The 13,160-nt window shown below is 39.8% G+C and overlaps 1 protein-coding gene across 2 annotated transcripts in view; it reads right to left on the bottom strand.

Annotated features, from left to right (window-relative positions):
• The window catches only part of reep3b (receptor accessory protein 3b), a 39,666-nt gene extending 26,832 nt beyond the window's left edge, over positions 1-12,834 (bottom strand). For both annotated transcript variants that reach the window (XM_063481773.1, XM_063481772.1), the window contains exon 1: positions 12,476-12,834. In XM_063481773.1, coding sequence (XP_063337843.1) covers positions 12,476-12,484 — 9 coding nt within the window. In that variant the 5' untranslated portion in view covers positions 12,485-12,834. The remainder of the gene's footprint in view (positions 1-12,475) is intronic.
• Between the last annotated feature and the right edge of the window lie 326 nt (positions 12,835-13,160).

The following is a 13,160-nucleotide window of genomic DNA, read 5'->3' on the forward strand; positions in this document are numbered from 1 at the left end:
AGCTATTGATGCTATACGAAAATAATTCAATTAAATGACTAGTAAATGGACTGGTTCTTATATAGCGCTTTTCTACTCTGAGCACGTGCTTTACACAACCTGCCTCATTCACCCAGTCGCACAAGCACTTTTCCTGTGCTCTTTCTATGTAACATATGTTCTATAATCTGCAGTGTTGGGTAAGTTACTTTGAAAAAGTAATTCAATTATAGTTACTAGTTACTTCTTCAAAAAAGTAACTGAGTTAGTAACTGAGTTACAATATTCTAAAAGTAATTAATTACTTGGAAAAGTAACTATTGCGTTACTTAAAAAAAAACAAAGAATGTTTAACCCTCTGGGGTCCAGGGTATAATTGGCCATTTTTTTACTGCTCTTGATTTTCCCTCCACATATTACCTTTAAAAACTATTTACTTTGTCTTGTTTGGTATCATTCTTTTCAGCACAACCTCGCATGACTGAATTTACAGTTATGTTCTCTGTATAACCAGAATTGATCTAAAATCAGAGTAGAAAAAGTTATATTTTTACTGTAAGAACCATAAACATGTTTAATGAATCATATTTCATAACTTCAAATGCAAATATTAATTGTCAATTTTAAAATCCTCTGCACAAGTTTTGCAAACAACAAATTTATTTGCATCCATTTACCTTGATTTTTTAAATAACCATTTCAAACTATTTACAGAACAATCAGCTGTGATGCCACACAAATTATTTGTGCCACTCCAAAAAAATATTGTGTCCACTACAAAGGAGAACATCACAGCCTGATACCTGCAGGTCTGACAGCAGCAGGTGTATCACTCCTGTTTCTACCTGGAGACAGCAGTCGCCTCATTGTTCTGACACACAACACAAAACTATCCACAACACTACACACTAACTACACAAGACAACACATTAACTACACACTCCAAACACGCTAAACGTCACAAATCTCTCACATCTCAAAACTCGCTCTCTCTCTTTATCTGCTCTCCCTCTCTTTTTCTGCTCTCTCTCCCTCTCTCTCTCTCTCTCTCTCCCCCTCTCTCTCTCTTTCTGCTCTCTCCCCCTCTCTCTCTCTCCCCCTCTCTCTCTCTCCCCCTCTCTCTCTCTTTTTTCTGCTCTCTCTCCCTCTCTCTCTCTCCCCCTCTCTCTCTCTTTCTGCTCTCTCTCCCTCTCTCTCTCTCCCCCTCTCTCTCTTTTTTCTGCTCTCTCCCTCTCTCTCTCTCCCCCTCTCTCTCTCTTTTTTCTGCTCTCTCTCCCTCTCTCTCTCCCCCTCTCTTTCTGCTCTCTCTCCCTCTCTCTCTCCCCCTCTTTTTCTGCTCTCTCTCTCTCTCCCTCTCTTTTTTCTGCTCTCTCTCCCTCTCTCTCTCCCCCTCTCTCTCTCTTTTTCTGCTCTCTCTCTCTCCTAAAACTTCCCCTGTTTGTTGGGGATTTTTTTGCTCATAAGCAGAGAGTGCTTGCTAGCGCTAACGTGGCGAAACTATTGAGGAAAAAACGCCGCGTATATCTTGTTTATCATGACTCTGGTTTTACGTGGCCTATCGACACAGTTTATAAACTGGTATATATCACCTTGTTGCTTTGTCTTTAAGTGGTCATGTGATTAGCTTACCACGACTACTTTATTCTTCCTCAGTCAAACAGCAGCAGTCATGCGATTGTTTTGCCTCCTGAGCTCCAGGTGTTGTGCTAGACAGTGATCGTGATTAGCGTCCGCGGGAGCGCGCAGCTGCTTAAAGCTGTAGCGTCCAGATTACTTACAGCTACTTCCTGCAGCTGATATAAACTGCGGTAAGCTGAACACAGCTTCAACCGTCTGTTTGTTGAAAAATAGTAACGGACCGCGTTTCCTTGTTAGTAACTGTAATGGCGTTGTAACGATAGGAATAGTAATTAGTTAGATTACTCGTTACTGAAAAAAGTAACGCCGTTACTTGTAACGCCGTTATTCCCATCACTGATAATCTGATGGTGGAGCAGAGACACCTTGGGGTTAGTATCTTAGCCAAGGATACTTGCCATGCACTGGAGCAGACGGGGACCAAACCACCAACCTTCTGATTAGTAGGTGACCTGCTCTACCGCCGCAGCTACAGCCACGCCTTGTACCGACTCCTGACAGCAGCAATGATTAGACAACTCGTCACACACTCTTACTCAGAGATTAAATGTGCAGTTAAATGTTTTTAGTTCATTGGGAATTTACTTTCCCAATGAAAGTCCAGCCCACTTAAAATCAACGAGAGCTGTATGTTTATTTTATTTGTTTATTTATAAGGAACCCCATTAGCTTCCACAACAGTGGTTGCTAGTCTTCCTGGGGCCCAAACCATCAAATACCATCGAATAAAATGTTACACAATGAATTGGATGCAAAATATCCACATAATTTGGCTCTTACAGCCACAATAAAGTTTTACAATTCTGAAAATATAAACATGTTAATATAAAAAAATATATAAAACACTCAAACAAAATACACAATTTCCATTACAAGTGACATTACCCTCTTACAATATTTACAAATAAATTAAAAACTGCCTAAATAGGCTTTTAGGTGATTTTTAAAAGTATGAATAGAAGCCAATTCTCTAATTGCATAAGGCAACTTATTCCACTGAAAAGATGCTCTAAATATAACAGAGTTTTTCAAAAAGTTACTTTTAACTCGAGGAGTTACTAAATTGTGGTTAGTTGAGAATCGTGTAGCATGATTATGTATTTCACCTGGATACTGCAACTGAGCATAAAAAAAGTGTGATGTGTTTACCAGTATTGCTTTCTTTAAAAATACAAGTAAGCCATAGTATAATTTAGCTTGTACAGAAAGCCAAGAAAGTTTATCGTGCATTTTATCGATGTTTGTATAATATGAACACCTTAACACTAATCTGGCCGCCCTATTTTGGACTAACTGAAGTCTGTTCAGATCTGTCTTATTAGCTGCTGACCAAATGATTGAGCAGTACTCTAGATGAGATAATACTAGTGCATTAATGACATCTTTCATAATTGAAGAAGTAATATAAAAGGAGCATTTCCTAGCTATAGCTATGCCCTGTCCCATTTTCTTAATAACAGAGTTGATGTGCTGAGACCATGAAAGGTGGTGGTTTATGGTAACACCAAGTAATTTAATCTGGGTGACCTGTTCTAATACCGATCCAGCTATGGAAAGATTTAGTTGTGGGCAGTTGACTAAGCGTACTCTACTTCCTATTAACATGGATTTGGATTTAGACACGTTTAAAATCATGTTGTTTTTGCTTATCCAGTCAAACACGTTCAGCAAATCTTGTTGTAATACGCTTGTCAATTCAGAGTAGCTACTGGCTGAATAAAACATGGTGGAATCATCAGCGTACATTACAAGATGGGATTTATCCAGGACATACGGCAAATCATTCGTGAAGACTGAATAGAGAAGTGGACCGAGGCCGCTGCCTTGGGGTAGACCACGGTTCATTTCACAGCCCTCCGAGAAATAACCATTATAATAAACCTTTTGCCTTCTTCCAGACAAATAACTTTCCATCCAGCACAAAGCAGCTGGTGAAAATCTATAACATTTTAGTTTATCTATCAAAAGATCATGATTTATCAAATCAAATGCAGCACTAAAATCCAAAAATACCACCCCGACCAAATTCCCATTATCTAGATATTTATACCAGTTATCTGTCATGTGAATGAGAGCTGAGCTGGTGGAATAACCAGGTTTGTAAGCATGTTGAAACTGAGTGAGTAACTGATTTTCTGTTAGGTAATGTTGAATTTGTTCATAGACAATCCTCTCCATAATTTTACTTAGAACGGGGAGCAGACTAATAGGTCTGCTATTGACACCATTAAAAACATCATTCTTGTTTTTAGGAATGGGAATTATTTTCGATTCTTTCCACTGCAATGGAAATAAGCTGCATGCCAAAGATCTATTAAATATGTGACATATAGGAAGGGACACAAACTTGGCTGCAACTTTGAGCAGTTTACTGTCTATGTTATCAGAGCCGGAGGATGTATCGTCAGGAAGTGATATCAATAAGCGCTCTACCATCTCCGCATTCACTGCCTCAAACTTAAATTGGCATTGCTTATTATTCATGATAACATCCTGTATAAGACGACATGATAAGGTGGAATCGCCTCTGCTCATATTAGATTTTAAATTTGTTATTTTATTACTGTAGTAATTCACAAAATAATTGGCTATGTCCTTAGCTTTACTTATAAACGTACCAGATGTGAGACACCACCGGAGCAAGATCTCTACCCATTATATTATTTAAAACTTTCCACACCTTCTTGCTGTCCTTATTGGCCTCCTTGAGCTTAAGTTGATAATATTCTTTCTTCTTATGCCTATTCAATTTAGTTACTTGATTTCTTAACTCGCGATATCTTGCCCACTCTTGTGGACTGACAGACTTATGTGCTTTTGCTTTTGCTATATCCCTTTCTGACATTGCAGCCTTAAGTTCATTATCTAGCCAAGGTGCATAGTTCTTTTTAACAGTAAATCTTTTTAAGGGGGCATGTTTGTCAGCCAGGTAGCAAAAGTTTTCAATAAACATAGATAATGCCAAATCAGGGTCACGCTCGAGGCAGACGTCAGTCCAGTGAATTTCTTTTACATCATTAATATACTTATCTGCATTGAAATTTTTGTATGATCTATGAAAAATAATCTTTTGTGCAGTTTTCAGTGGTTTCATTTTCTTGGTCAAACCTACAAGATTATGGTCACTATAACCAACTGGAATAGAAACAATATTAGAGCAATGCTCAGGAACATTTGTATATATATATGATCAATACATGATGATGACCTATGACCTCCTGCGTTGACCGTGACCCGGGTGGGAATGGTGATTATCTGAGACAGGCAACAAGCCGACGCTGATGAGCTTATCTTTTTCCTTAAAGGACAAGAAGGAGCTGACCAATTGATATTAAAATCTCCTAATAAGAATATGTGGCCGAAGATGTAAAATGAGTTTGAGAATAAGTTGGGTTTGGTGTGAGGGAAATAAAGAAATGAGCCATGCTCAGCAATGACAAGCAAGGTTTTAGTCTTCCACATGTGCTGTCACGTAGGATTTGGCTTTTCAGTTTCATATGATGGCAAAGACATTACTTTGTAACAAATCCATGAGTAACCATATTGGTAGTGAACGCTGTTAAACTTAAAGAACGGTATGTTATGCAGGAAAGTGAAGGTGGGTGTGGAAGGTTCCTCCAGGAAAGGAGGACAATCACAGGCAGGAAAATCAAACCTCAAGAGTGGATTTGTCTCAGCAGGAGTCACCTGACCTATTTCATACATTTTATTATAAAAATATTTAAGCCACACAAAATCAAAACGTCAGCAGCCAATCGATGCCAATTCCAAGATCAAGAGCAATAAAGCTTTATTTCCAACTTTTATTTAAGAACTGGAGGGAAAATAGTTCCCAGAGATTTTCTGGACAGGTAGGGACACAGTCATGCACATACACTGTACTGCTTGTTTGTCCCTAAATACATGCTGGCCCACTCTTTGCAGCTATAACAACTTCAACTCTTCTGGGAAGGCTTTCCACGAGGTTTAGGAGTGTTATTGAAAATTTCTGACCATTCTTCAAGAAGTGCATTTGTGTGTTCAGGCACTGATCCCGAGAATTCCTGGTTCATCTCAGAGATATTATATTGAATTGCACCACAACTCCTGATAAACAACGCCACACCATAATCCACTCTCCAACAAACTTCACATTTGGCACAGTGCAGACAGACGGGTAACCTTCTTTTGGCAACTGTCAAACCCAGACTCATCTGTTGGACTGACAGAAGAAGTGTGATTTGTCACTGCAGAGAACACATCTCTACTGCTCTCGAGTCCAGTCATGACATGCTTTGTAACACTGTGGATGCAGCTGTTGAGCTATGGAAAGCCACTCCATGAAGCACTGTTCTGAAGGCCACATAAAGATTTCAGGTCCGCAGTGACTGATGCTTGGCAACTCCGCACACGCTGTGTCTCCACATCAGCTGACCCCACTTTGTGACTGAGTTGCTGTCATTCCCCAGTTGCTTCCACTTACAATACCACCAACTGTGGAATATTTAGCAGTAAGGTTACGTCACAGCTGTACTTGTTGCACAGGTGGCATCCATCATGTTTGTAGAAGCAGTCTACATGGTTAGGTGCTTGATTTTATACACCTGTCACGTTAAAGGTGATGAAACAGCTGAATTTGAGGATTTGGAAGGGTGAGTGAATCCTTCTTAATGTATTTGCAGCTTGTTTCTCAGCACACTATCTTACATTATTAAATTAATGCATTTTAATGTGTCTTTTCTGTAACTATTTATAAAAAATAATTAACTGAGTAATATACTCAGCCAATTCTTCAGACAGTTTCTCATTCTGCAGATTCACTGCTACTTCACCCTTTCAGACTGCAGCAGGCCACAGTAGTCTTTGTTCTGCTCTACAACTACACTGAGCTCAGAGCAGTCGCACCAGTCATTTCTTCACTTGGTGCAGGTTCTGCTTGGTGATGCGCAAAACAAGAAACTCAGTGAAGAAGCAGCTACCGTAACTCCTGCAACAGCAAACCGGCCAGTGAATCTGGCCTCGATCCCCATAGTTATCAACTTTGATACATTACCTAGTAAAAGTAATGTTCTTTTCCTCTATCGATAGTTACTGTAAAGTGGGTGAATTTACTTATGAGTTGTGCATTTGGGCGCTGGAGTGCGGCCACTTTGATCTGACACGGCTCCTGACTTGGGAAGCTTTAGCCAATCGTTCTGTTTGAGGCTTGAACTGGACCTCTCCGCTGTGTTTGCGCCTTCTTCAGTATTTTCAATGACATTTTAAAATAGCTTGCTGTATGATACAGAGCCTTAGTCTTTGGGAATGAAAGTCTAGTGTTAGCACTAATTAGCATATGTGTTTGTGTTTCACAGCTTGCTAACAACTTAATACTCTACCACATCAGCCAAATATGGTCCCTCCTGGTTTTAGAAAACTAACATGCTAACCAAGACATTATTATTATTTACACTTAAACTATAGTTACTGTGCAGTCCTTTACTCTGTGTAGCCAAAGACCTGTGCAAACTAACACCAGAGCAGAACCTGGCATAAAACTAATTGAGGACAAATCTGAAGTTTGAAAAACGTATCAAATGTCCTCCTGTCATCGAGCTTCAAATGGCCTAATTAGATTACTATGGGTCATGTGACTGTGCTCATTTATGTTTCTGAGAAAAACGGGACTGATATTTCTTTTAAACTGAATCATTTAGGATCAAAGAGATTCCTTTAGATTTTCAGCTGTGTCCCATCTACACGGAGGTCGATCGTTCCCAGACAGGCTGGACTCATTGTTTTGTATGTCACACCCTTGGCATGCTTCTGGTACAGACTTTACATAGAGGTTTCATCTTTACTGATGCCATGGTACTCCTAATACAACAAGTGTCTGACCTCTGTGAGTACCAGATCACTTTAGTACAAGAACAGGAGTGTCGTATATTTTTATATTAAAAAAAAATAAGTCTATTAGGAAACATTTAGATAGTTACTATGGTAGCAAGAACACGTTTACATTTTTCGTGATCTTAAACGTATCCTGTCCATAAGAATAAGAAAAAAAACTACAAATACTCACAGAAAACATGTTAAATGTCATCATGTCAAAACTAGCATCTGTCCATTTCTTTATATTCCCTCTGATTTCCTCTTAGTTTCATTTCAGCACACCCCCACCCCTTCCTCTCTCTGCATGCAGCTGCGAAAATAATGCTTTCAGACGGGTCTTGACTCTGGGTGACAGGTCAGTTTCCCTGGCTTCCTGACATCGTACACCACCAAAAACCAGATGGACGGAGGTGGAAGGAAAGAACAGAGAAACACAGAGCAGTGTTAAAAAAAAGAAGAAAATAACACAGGAGACACGCACACAATGAAGAGAGGAGGAGTGGGAGACCCAGAGATATCCAAGATTTTAGCTCCCACCATCTGGTTTGAGCTTTAGGAATAAGAACTTGATTACATGACTTTTCCACTAAAAACACAGTCAATGGCTGTTTCTGGGTCCAAACTCCTCTTAAGTTCCCAAACTCAAACACTGACGAGTCAAAAACCGTCCAAATGATCAGTGTGGCTTACATACAAGAACATAGAAGCATCCATGAAAAACAGGATTTAAGAAGTTTAACAGCGTTACAAGTTAGAAACTAGCGGTCTAACTCTGTGCTATCTAAAGATGATGGACCGTTTTCTGACTGAGGGACTTCTGAAAAACTAAAACATACAGCGCTGCTATCACTGGATATAAATAAAGACAAAACTACACAGCAGCCTGATTTGTAGGGTTACTGAAGTTGGCTAGCTGGCATATAATGGTGCGCCACATGGTGGTTAGCTAGAGAGCTATGGTTAGGATAATATACACACATTAGCACAGTGAAGCTGGCGCATGAATATCAACTTTGTTCCCCTCAATAAAAGTGAATGTGAGGGCAGAGACAGGCGAGCTTATACAAAAAAAAAAATCTTTCTATTGGACCTGTACAGCTGAACATGCTGAAGTCACACTGTGTCTTTTAATCACTGCTTCCTTTTTTATAGTATCGTTACCTTGGCTGTTCAGCTCTGAAGCAGGTAACTCAAACGTCTTTGTCGCTAAACTTAAAAGGACACGGCAAATATGAAACAAGCTGAATACACAGACTCGAAGAAAGGCACACAAATGTTTGGCACATTAACTTGTAGACTTGCGAGGGTGCTGCCTAAAATTAGAAACCGGTTGAAAATCAGCCTTTGATTTATTTTTCTACTGCGGCACAATCAGACGAGTGAAATAGCTGCTGAAATGGAGATACACTGAAGTGAAAAGGAAACATGTAAGAATGAGGTGCTGCTGCTCTTTTCATGATACTGAGTTCATAACCTTAAAATAGAACAATGTTAACTCTTGGACTTTATCCCTATGTTACTGTTACACTTCCAAGGTTTCCCTGTGCACTACAGAAACCTTTTGTTATACCTACATGTTCTTTTTGCAGAGTGACAGAAGTCCTTGATCTCAAATTGAAGACTTGCTTTCTGTTTTTGGTGGTGACCATGAGGACACTGCTTACAGAGGGGATGTTTTCCTGCATTAGCCTAATGGCATATAGGTCGCTTGCACACCCTAATGAGCTAAACCAACTAAAGCTCTAGCATGGGGGTTTCCCTTAATCAAACTGGGCCTTTGGCAGTGACTTTGACTGATTGCTGTTACTGCATGCTTGCCACGTCATCTGTGCTGTTGCCTTATTTCACAGTATTCTATCCATGTGTGCTGTTCTTTATGGCTTTAGCATATAGATAACATTAACTCTACATGAAAATGAGTTAGAGCCAAATAAAAGCATAAGGAAGAAAAACACGAAAATAGATGTGAAAAGTAAGCAATGTCCATAAAAATGGATATTCAGCAGAAATATCAATTATACAACACTGTGCTGCAGTCTGTGTGAGGGACATCACAATACCAAACATGTAATAGTCAGTACCAGTACCATACTTTCCCATACTGTTTAAGCTCTTTTACTAAAAAGTTGTTCTGAATCACTCACACGCTGGTGCTGACTGTGGAGGAGCCGGTAGTATTAAACGCTATAACAATAGTTACATTATGTTACCTTTAGCATTTCTACAACATTTCTACAATGTTTATATACTATAAACATTTTAAGCTGTAGCACAAAGTTGATTCCAAAATGGTAACATGCATCTGAGGATACCAACACAAAGTCCTTCTATACACATTTCTGACTACTTGTTATCAATGAGTCGAGGCAGAGCTGCTGGAGAGCAAATTTTTGCTGGATCTTTTCCTCATTTCTTCCCATTTAATGACTTTCAGATATTGTTCATCTGAGATATATATATGTATTAGGGGTGCAACGATACACAAAATTCACGGTTCGATATTTTTTCAATACAAAAAAATGTTCATGCCTTTTTAATTTGTCATTTATTAAAATTATAAATATATATTTTAACTCAAAAGTACAGTTTTTAAATTTAATGTTGCTGAAACAACAAAGTAATAAAAAAAATAAATCTATCTGATCAAGAAATCTCTCATCTTTGGAAAAGAGAGTTTATTACAGAGAAATGGCTCTTTCCAAAATAAAAGCTATACTATACGCTTCTTCTGGGGTATACTCTCAGCAGCATATTAAACATATCAGGTCCCCATAAGGAGAATCATGTGCTAACGGCTGTCTAAATGACTCGGGTAAAGTCTGTAGCATGCTGCTTGTTGTTTTTGTCTGCTTCCACTTGTCTTTGCACTAGGATGATGTCGGAGTAAATGTGCAGTCATATTCATTGTGTTCCCACTAGTGCTGTCAGCGTTAATCTGAAATGACGTTAACGCCACAACACGGCAAATCTCCGTTAACGAGCTACCGCGGATCGCCCCGTGCGTGGGGCTGGACAGCGTCAACACGTTAACAAGCTAACTGCGCTAACGCACTAGTTCCCACCAATTGAGCATTGCGTGGCACATCCGACATACTGTTTTACTTTTGTCCATGACGTGCTTACCATCAGGGTCATACTTCACATGAAGACCAAAATAGTTCCAAATGCCAGATCTGAATGAGGGTGGGGGAGGTTCAATTTGCTTTGTTGCAACGAGCTGAACTTCTGTCTTGCTAGCTTGCGCTGCGCTCAGTGGATCTACACTCGACAGTGCAGCCTAGGCGGAGTAGTCGAACGCAGATCCACTGAGCGCTCAACACAGACAGCATCGTCAGAAGAAAAGTTGATAAAATAAAAACTTTTGTATTGTTCAATACACATGCGTACCGAACCGAAAGCACTGTATGGAACGGTTCAATATCGATACATGTATTGTTGCACCCCTAATGAATGAATATCTATCTATCTATCTATCTATCTATCTATCTATCTATATATATCCCCCCTCCTACCATTCGTGTTGTCCTCTACTTTAGATACGCTGAATTTTCCACCAACAGCTCTTTGGAATCATCTTGTGGGTGCAAAAATACAATTTTATGCCTGTTAAACTGTTACCGCTGGCGTTTCTTTAGTAAATTAAAGTAAAAATGGGGTCTAAGTATAGAACTTTTTTAACAACAAGTTGTCTGTTATGTGTAGACACAACCTTGATTTATTTCAGCTATAATAAAATACACCTGCTATGAGAATGTGGAGAGATGCAAAAAGATAGTAACACTCGCCACATTATCTGTGTAGGAGATAACAATCTCTTTGTGGCGATGCATAAGCATACAGCAGACTGTAATAAATGTGTGACTAAACAAAATGACACTGAATTTCAAACCAGCAACTGGATAAGAGCATGTGTAATGGACCGCATGCTGATTTAAAGGCTTTTTCTCAGCAGGATTGGGACATGTTATTGTCCAAGTAAAATGCAAATTATCACTCTAGCTACAATTTGTACAGGCGAATGTGGTTTGTACACTTGGCTATACAATTTTCTTTTTTCCTTAAATATTATGATCATAATTTCAAATGAATCTAAAATTAGAAGGAATGTGTGTGCACGTAATTATTGGTCTAAGACAATAACACACCTTCTTTCTGTACTTTCAGCACCGTCATAACTGCCCAAGTGCAGCACCGTCAGCCCATGACAAAGACTGTGTTCATTATACAGTAACAGGCTGTACTAGTTAAAAATGAGAAGCATTTATTCTCTCCCCAGAGGGCTTTTGGTGTTCCTATCCGCCATTACCCTGTGGACGTATGCAGACACAGGGAGGAGAGAGACGGGAAGAAAGGTATTATGTCGACTCCCAAGTTACTGTTTTCCTTACCAAATAAACATGTCTCTCATCTTCCCAACACATTAAACACCTGCTTTAATCATACGTAATTTCAATGGCATATCACTGGATATTTAATTAATATCCAGTGATACGCAATTGGATATTTAATAACTATCCAGTAACCAAATACGTTCACCTACTCATAGGAGCGCACTTCTTCATGCGTCTTGACAACATTGTCGATAACAGGTTGAACCGGGCACCAGGCTGACAGCTGTACCTGACACTCCTTCACAGTGGAACATGTAAAGGCTTGTAAACTTCCACTTCACAATAGTCACAGTTTCTTAGGACTGACTCACCAGCACCACGGATGGTTATGATTCTCAAACCTGTTAGCCTAAGGAGCTTGGAAAGAAACCTGTTAGCATTAGCTTCAGACAAGATTACATACCTTGCGTCCCCACAACTCTATATTTCATAAACAGAACAACTTTGTAGCTCTTTATGGACGTAAGCGATGTTGTTTTAGAGCGAATGTACAAGTTTAAATGACTCGAGCCTTCACTTAGCTTAAGCACGACAACGGGTTAGCCAAGCAGGCCAGGCAAACAGCGGCTGCTCATAAAACGAGGAAAGAGTTCTCCTTGAGCGGTCTCCGTACTTACACAACGCATCTCGAAATCATCCAGGACACCATGTCTTCTGTATCTGTAGGTCTGTTTCAGCAGTAGAACAGACCCAATAATAATAATGTTAAACGCCGATCCTGTACCGCCGTGAACTTTTCAGCCCAAACTTCGGTTGGCGAATCCAGAAACAGCTAGCTAATCTCGTCGTACATCAGCTAGCCAACACACCAGGAACACCTCACTGCAGTGTCCTTGGAGTCATAGCTACACGACGAAGCGCGTATCCTAAATATTCCTGCTGTAGTCGCTCCCTCCCATCAGATTTCTTCCTTCCCTCTCTGCTTCGCTGCTCAGTTCCTGGCACAAGAAAGGTGCTCAATAGCTGTCGTCATTAGGGAAATAAACACCCTCCCTTCGCATATGCTATTGGTCAGTGCAGTCTGTTTACGACGAACCTGAAATTGTAATTGGCTGGCCACGTTTGGCTAGCCAATCACATCCTTTTGGTTAAGCAAGTGGCATTTTAAACTCAGTTACTGTGCTCCGATTGGTCTGCTGTCGATTCGTGGCGAGCTCTAGCCAACCACGAGGGAATTTTTCATAGCATGAAAATGGCAGGTGAGCGCCCTTTGACCTCCACGTTACATTCAGTCTTCATGTCTATAGCTTTTATTATGCAAAATATATTTTGAAGAACCTAAAAGTGAAAGCACGACTTTTT

The sequence above is a fragment of the Pelmatolapia mariae genome, linkage group LG8 (assembly GCF_036321145.2).
Source record: "Pelmatolapia mariae isolate MD_Pm_ZW linkage group LG8, Pm_UMD_F_2, whole genome shotgun sequence".
In the NCBI taxonomy this organism is placed as follows: domain Eukaryota; kingdom Metazoa; phylum Chordata; class Actinopteri; order Cichliformes; family Cichlidae; genus Pelmatolapia; species Pelmatolapia mariae.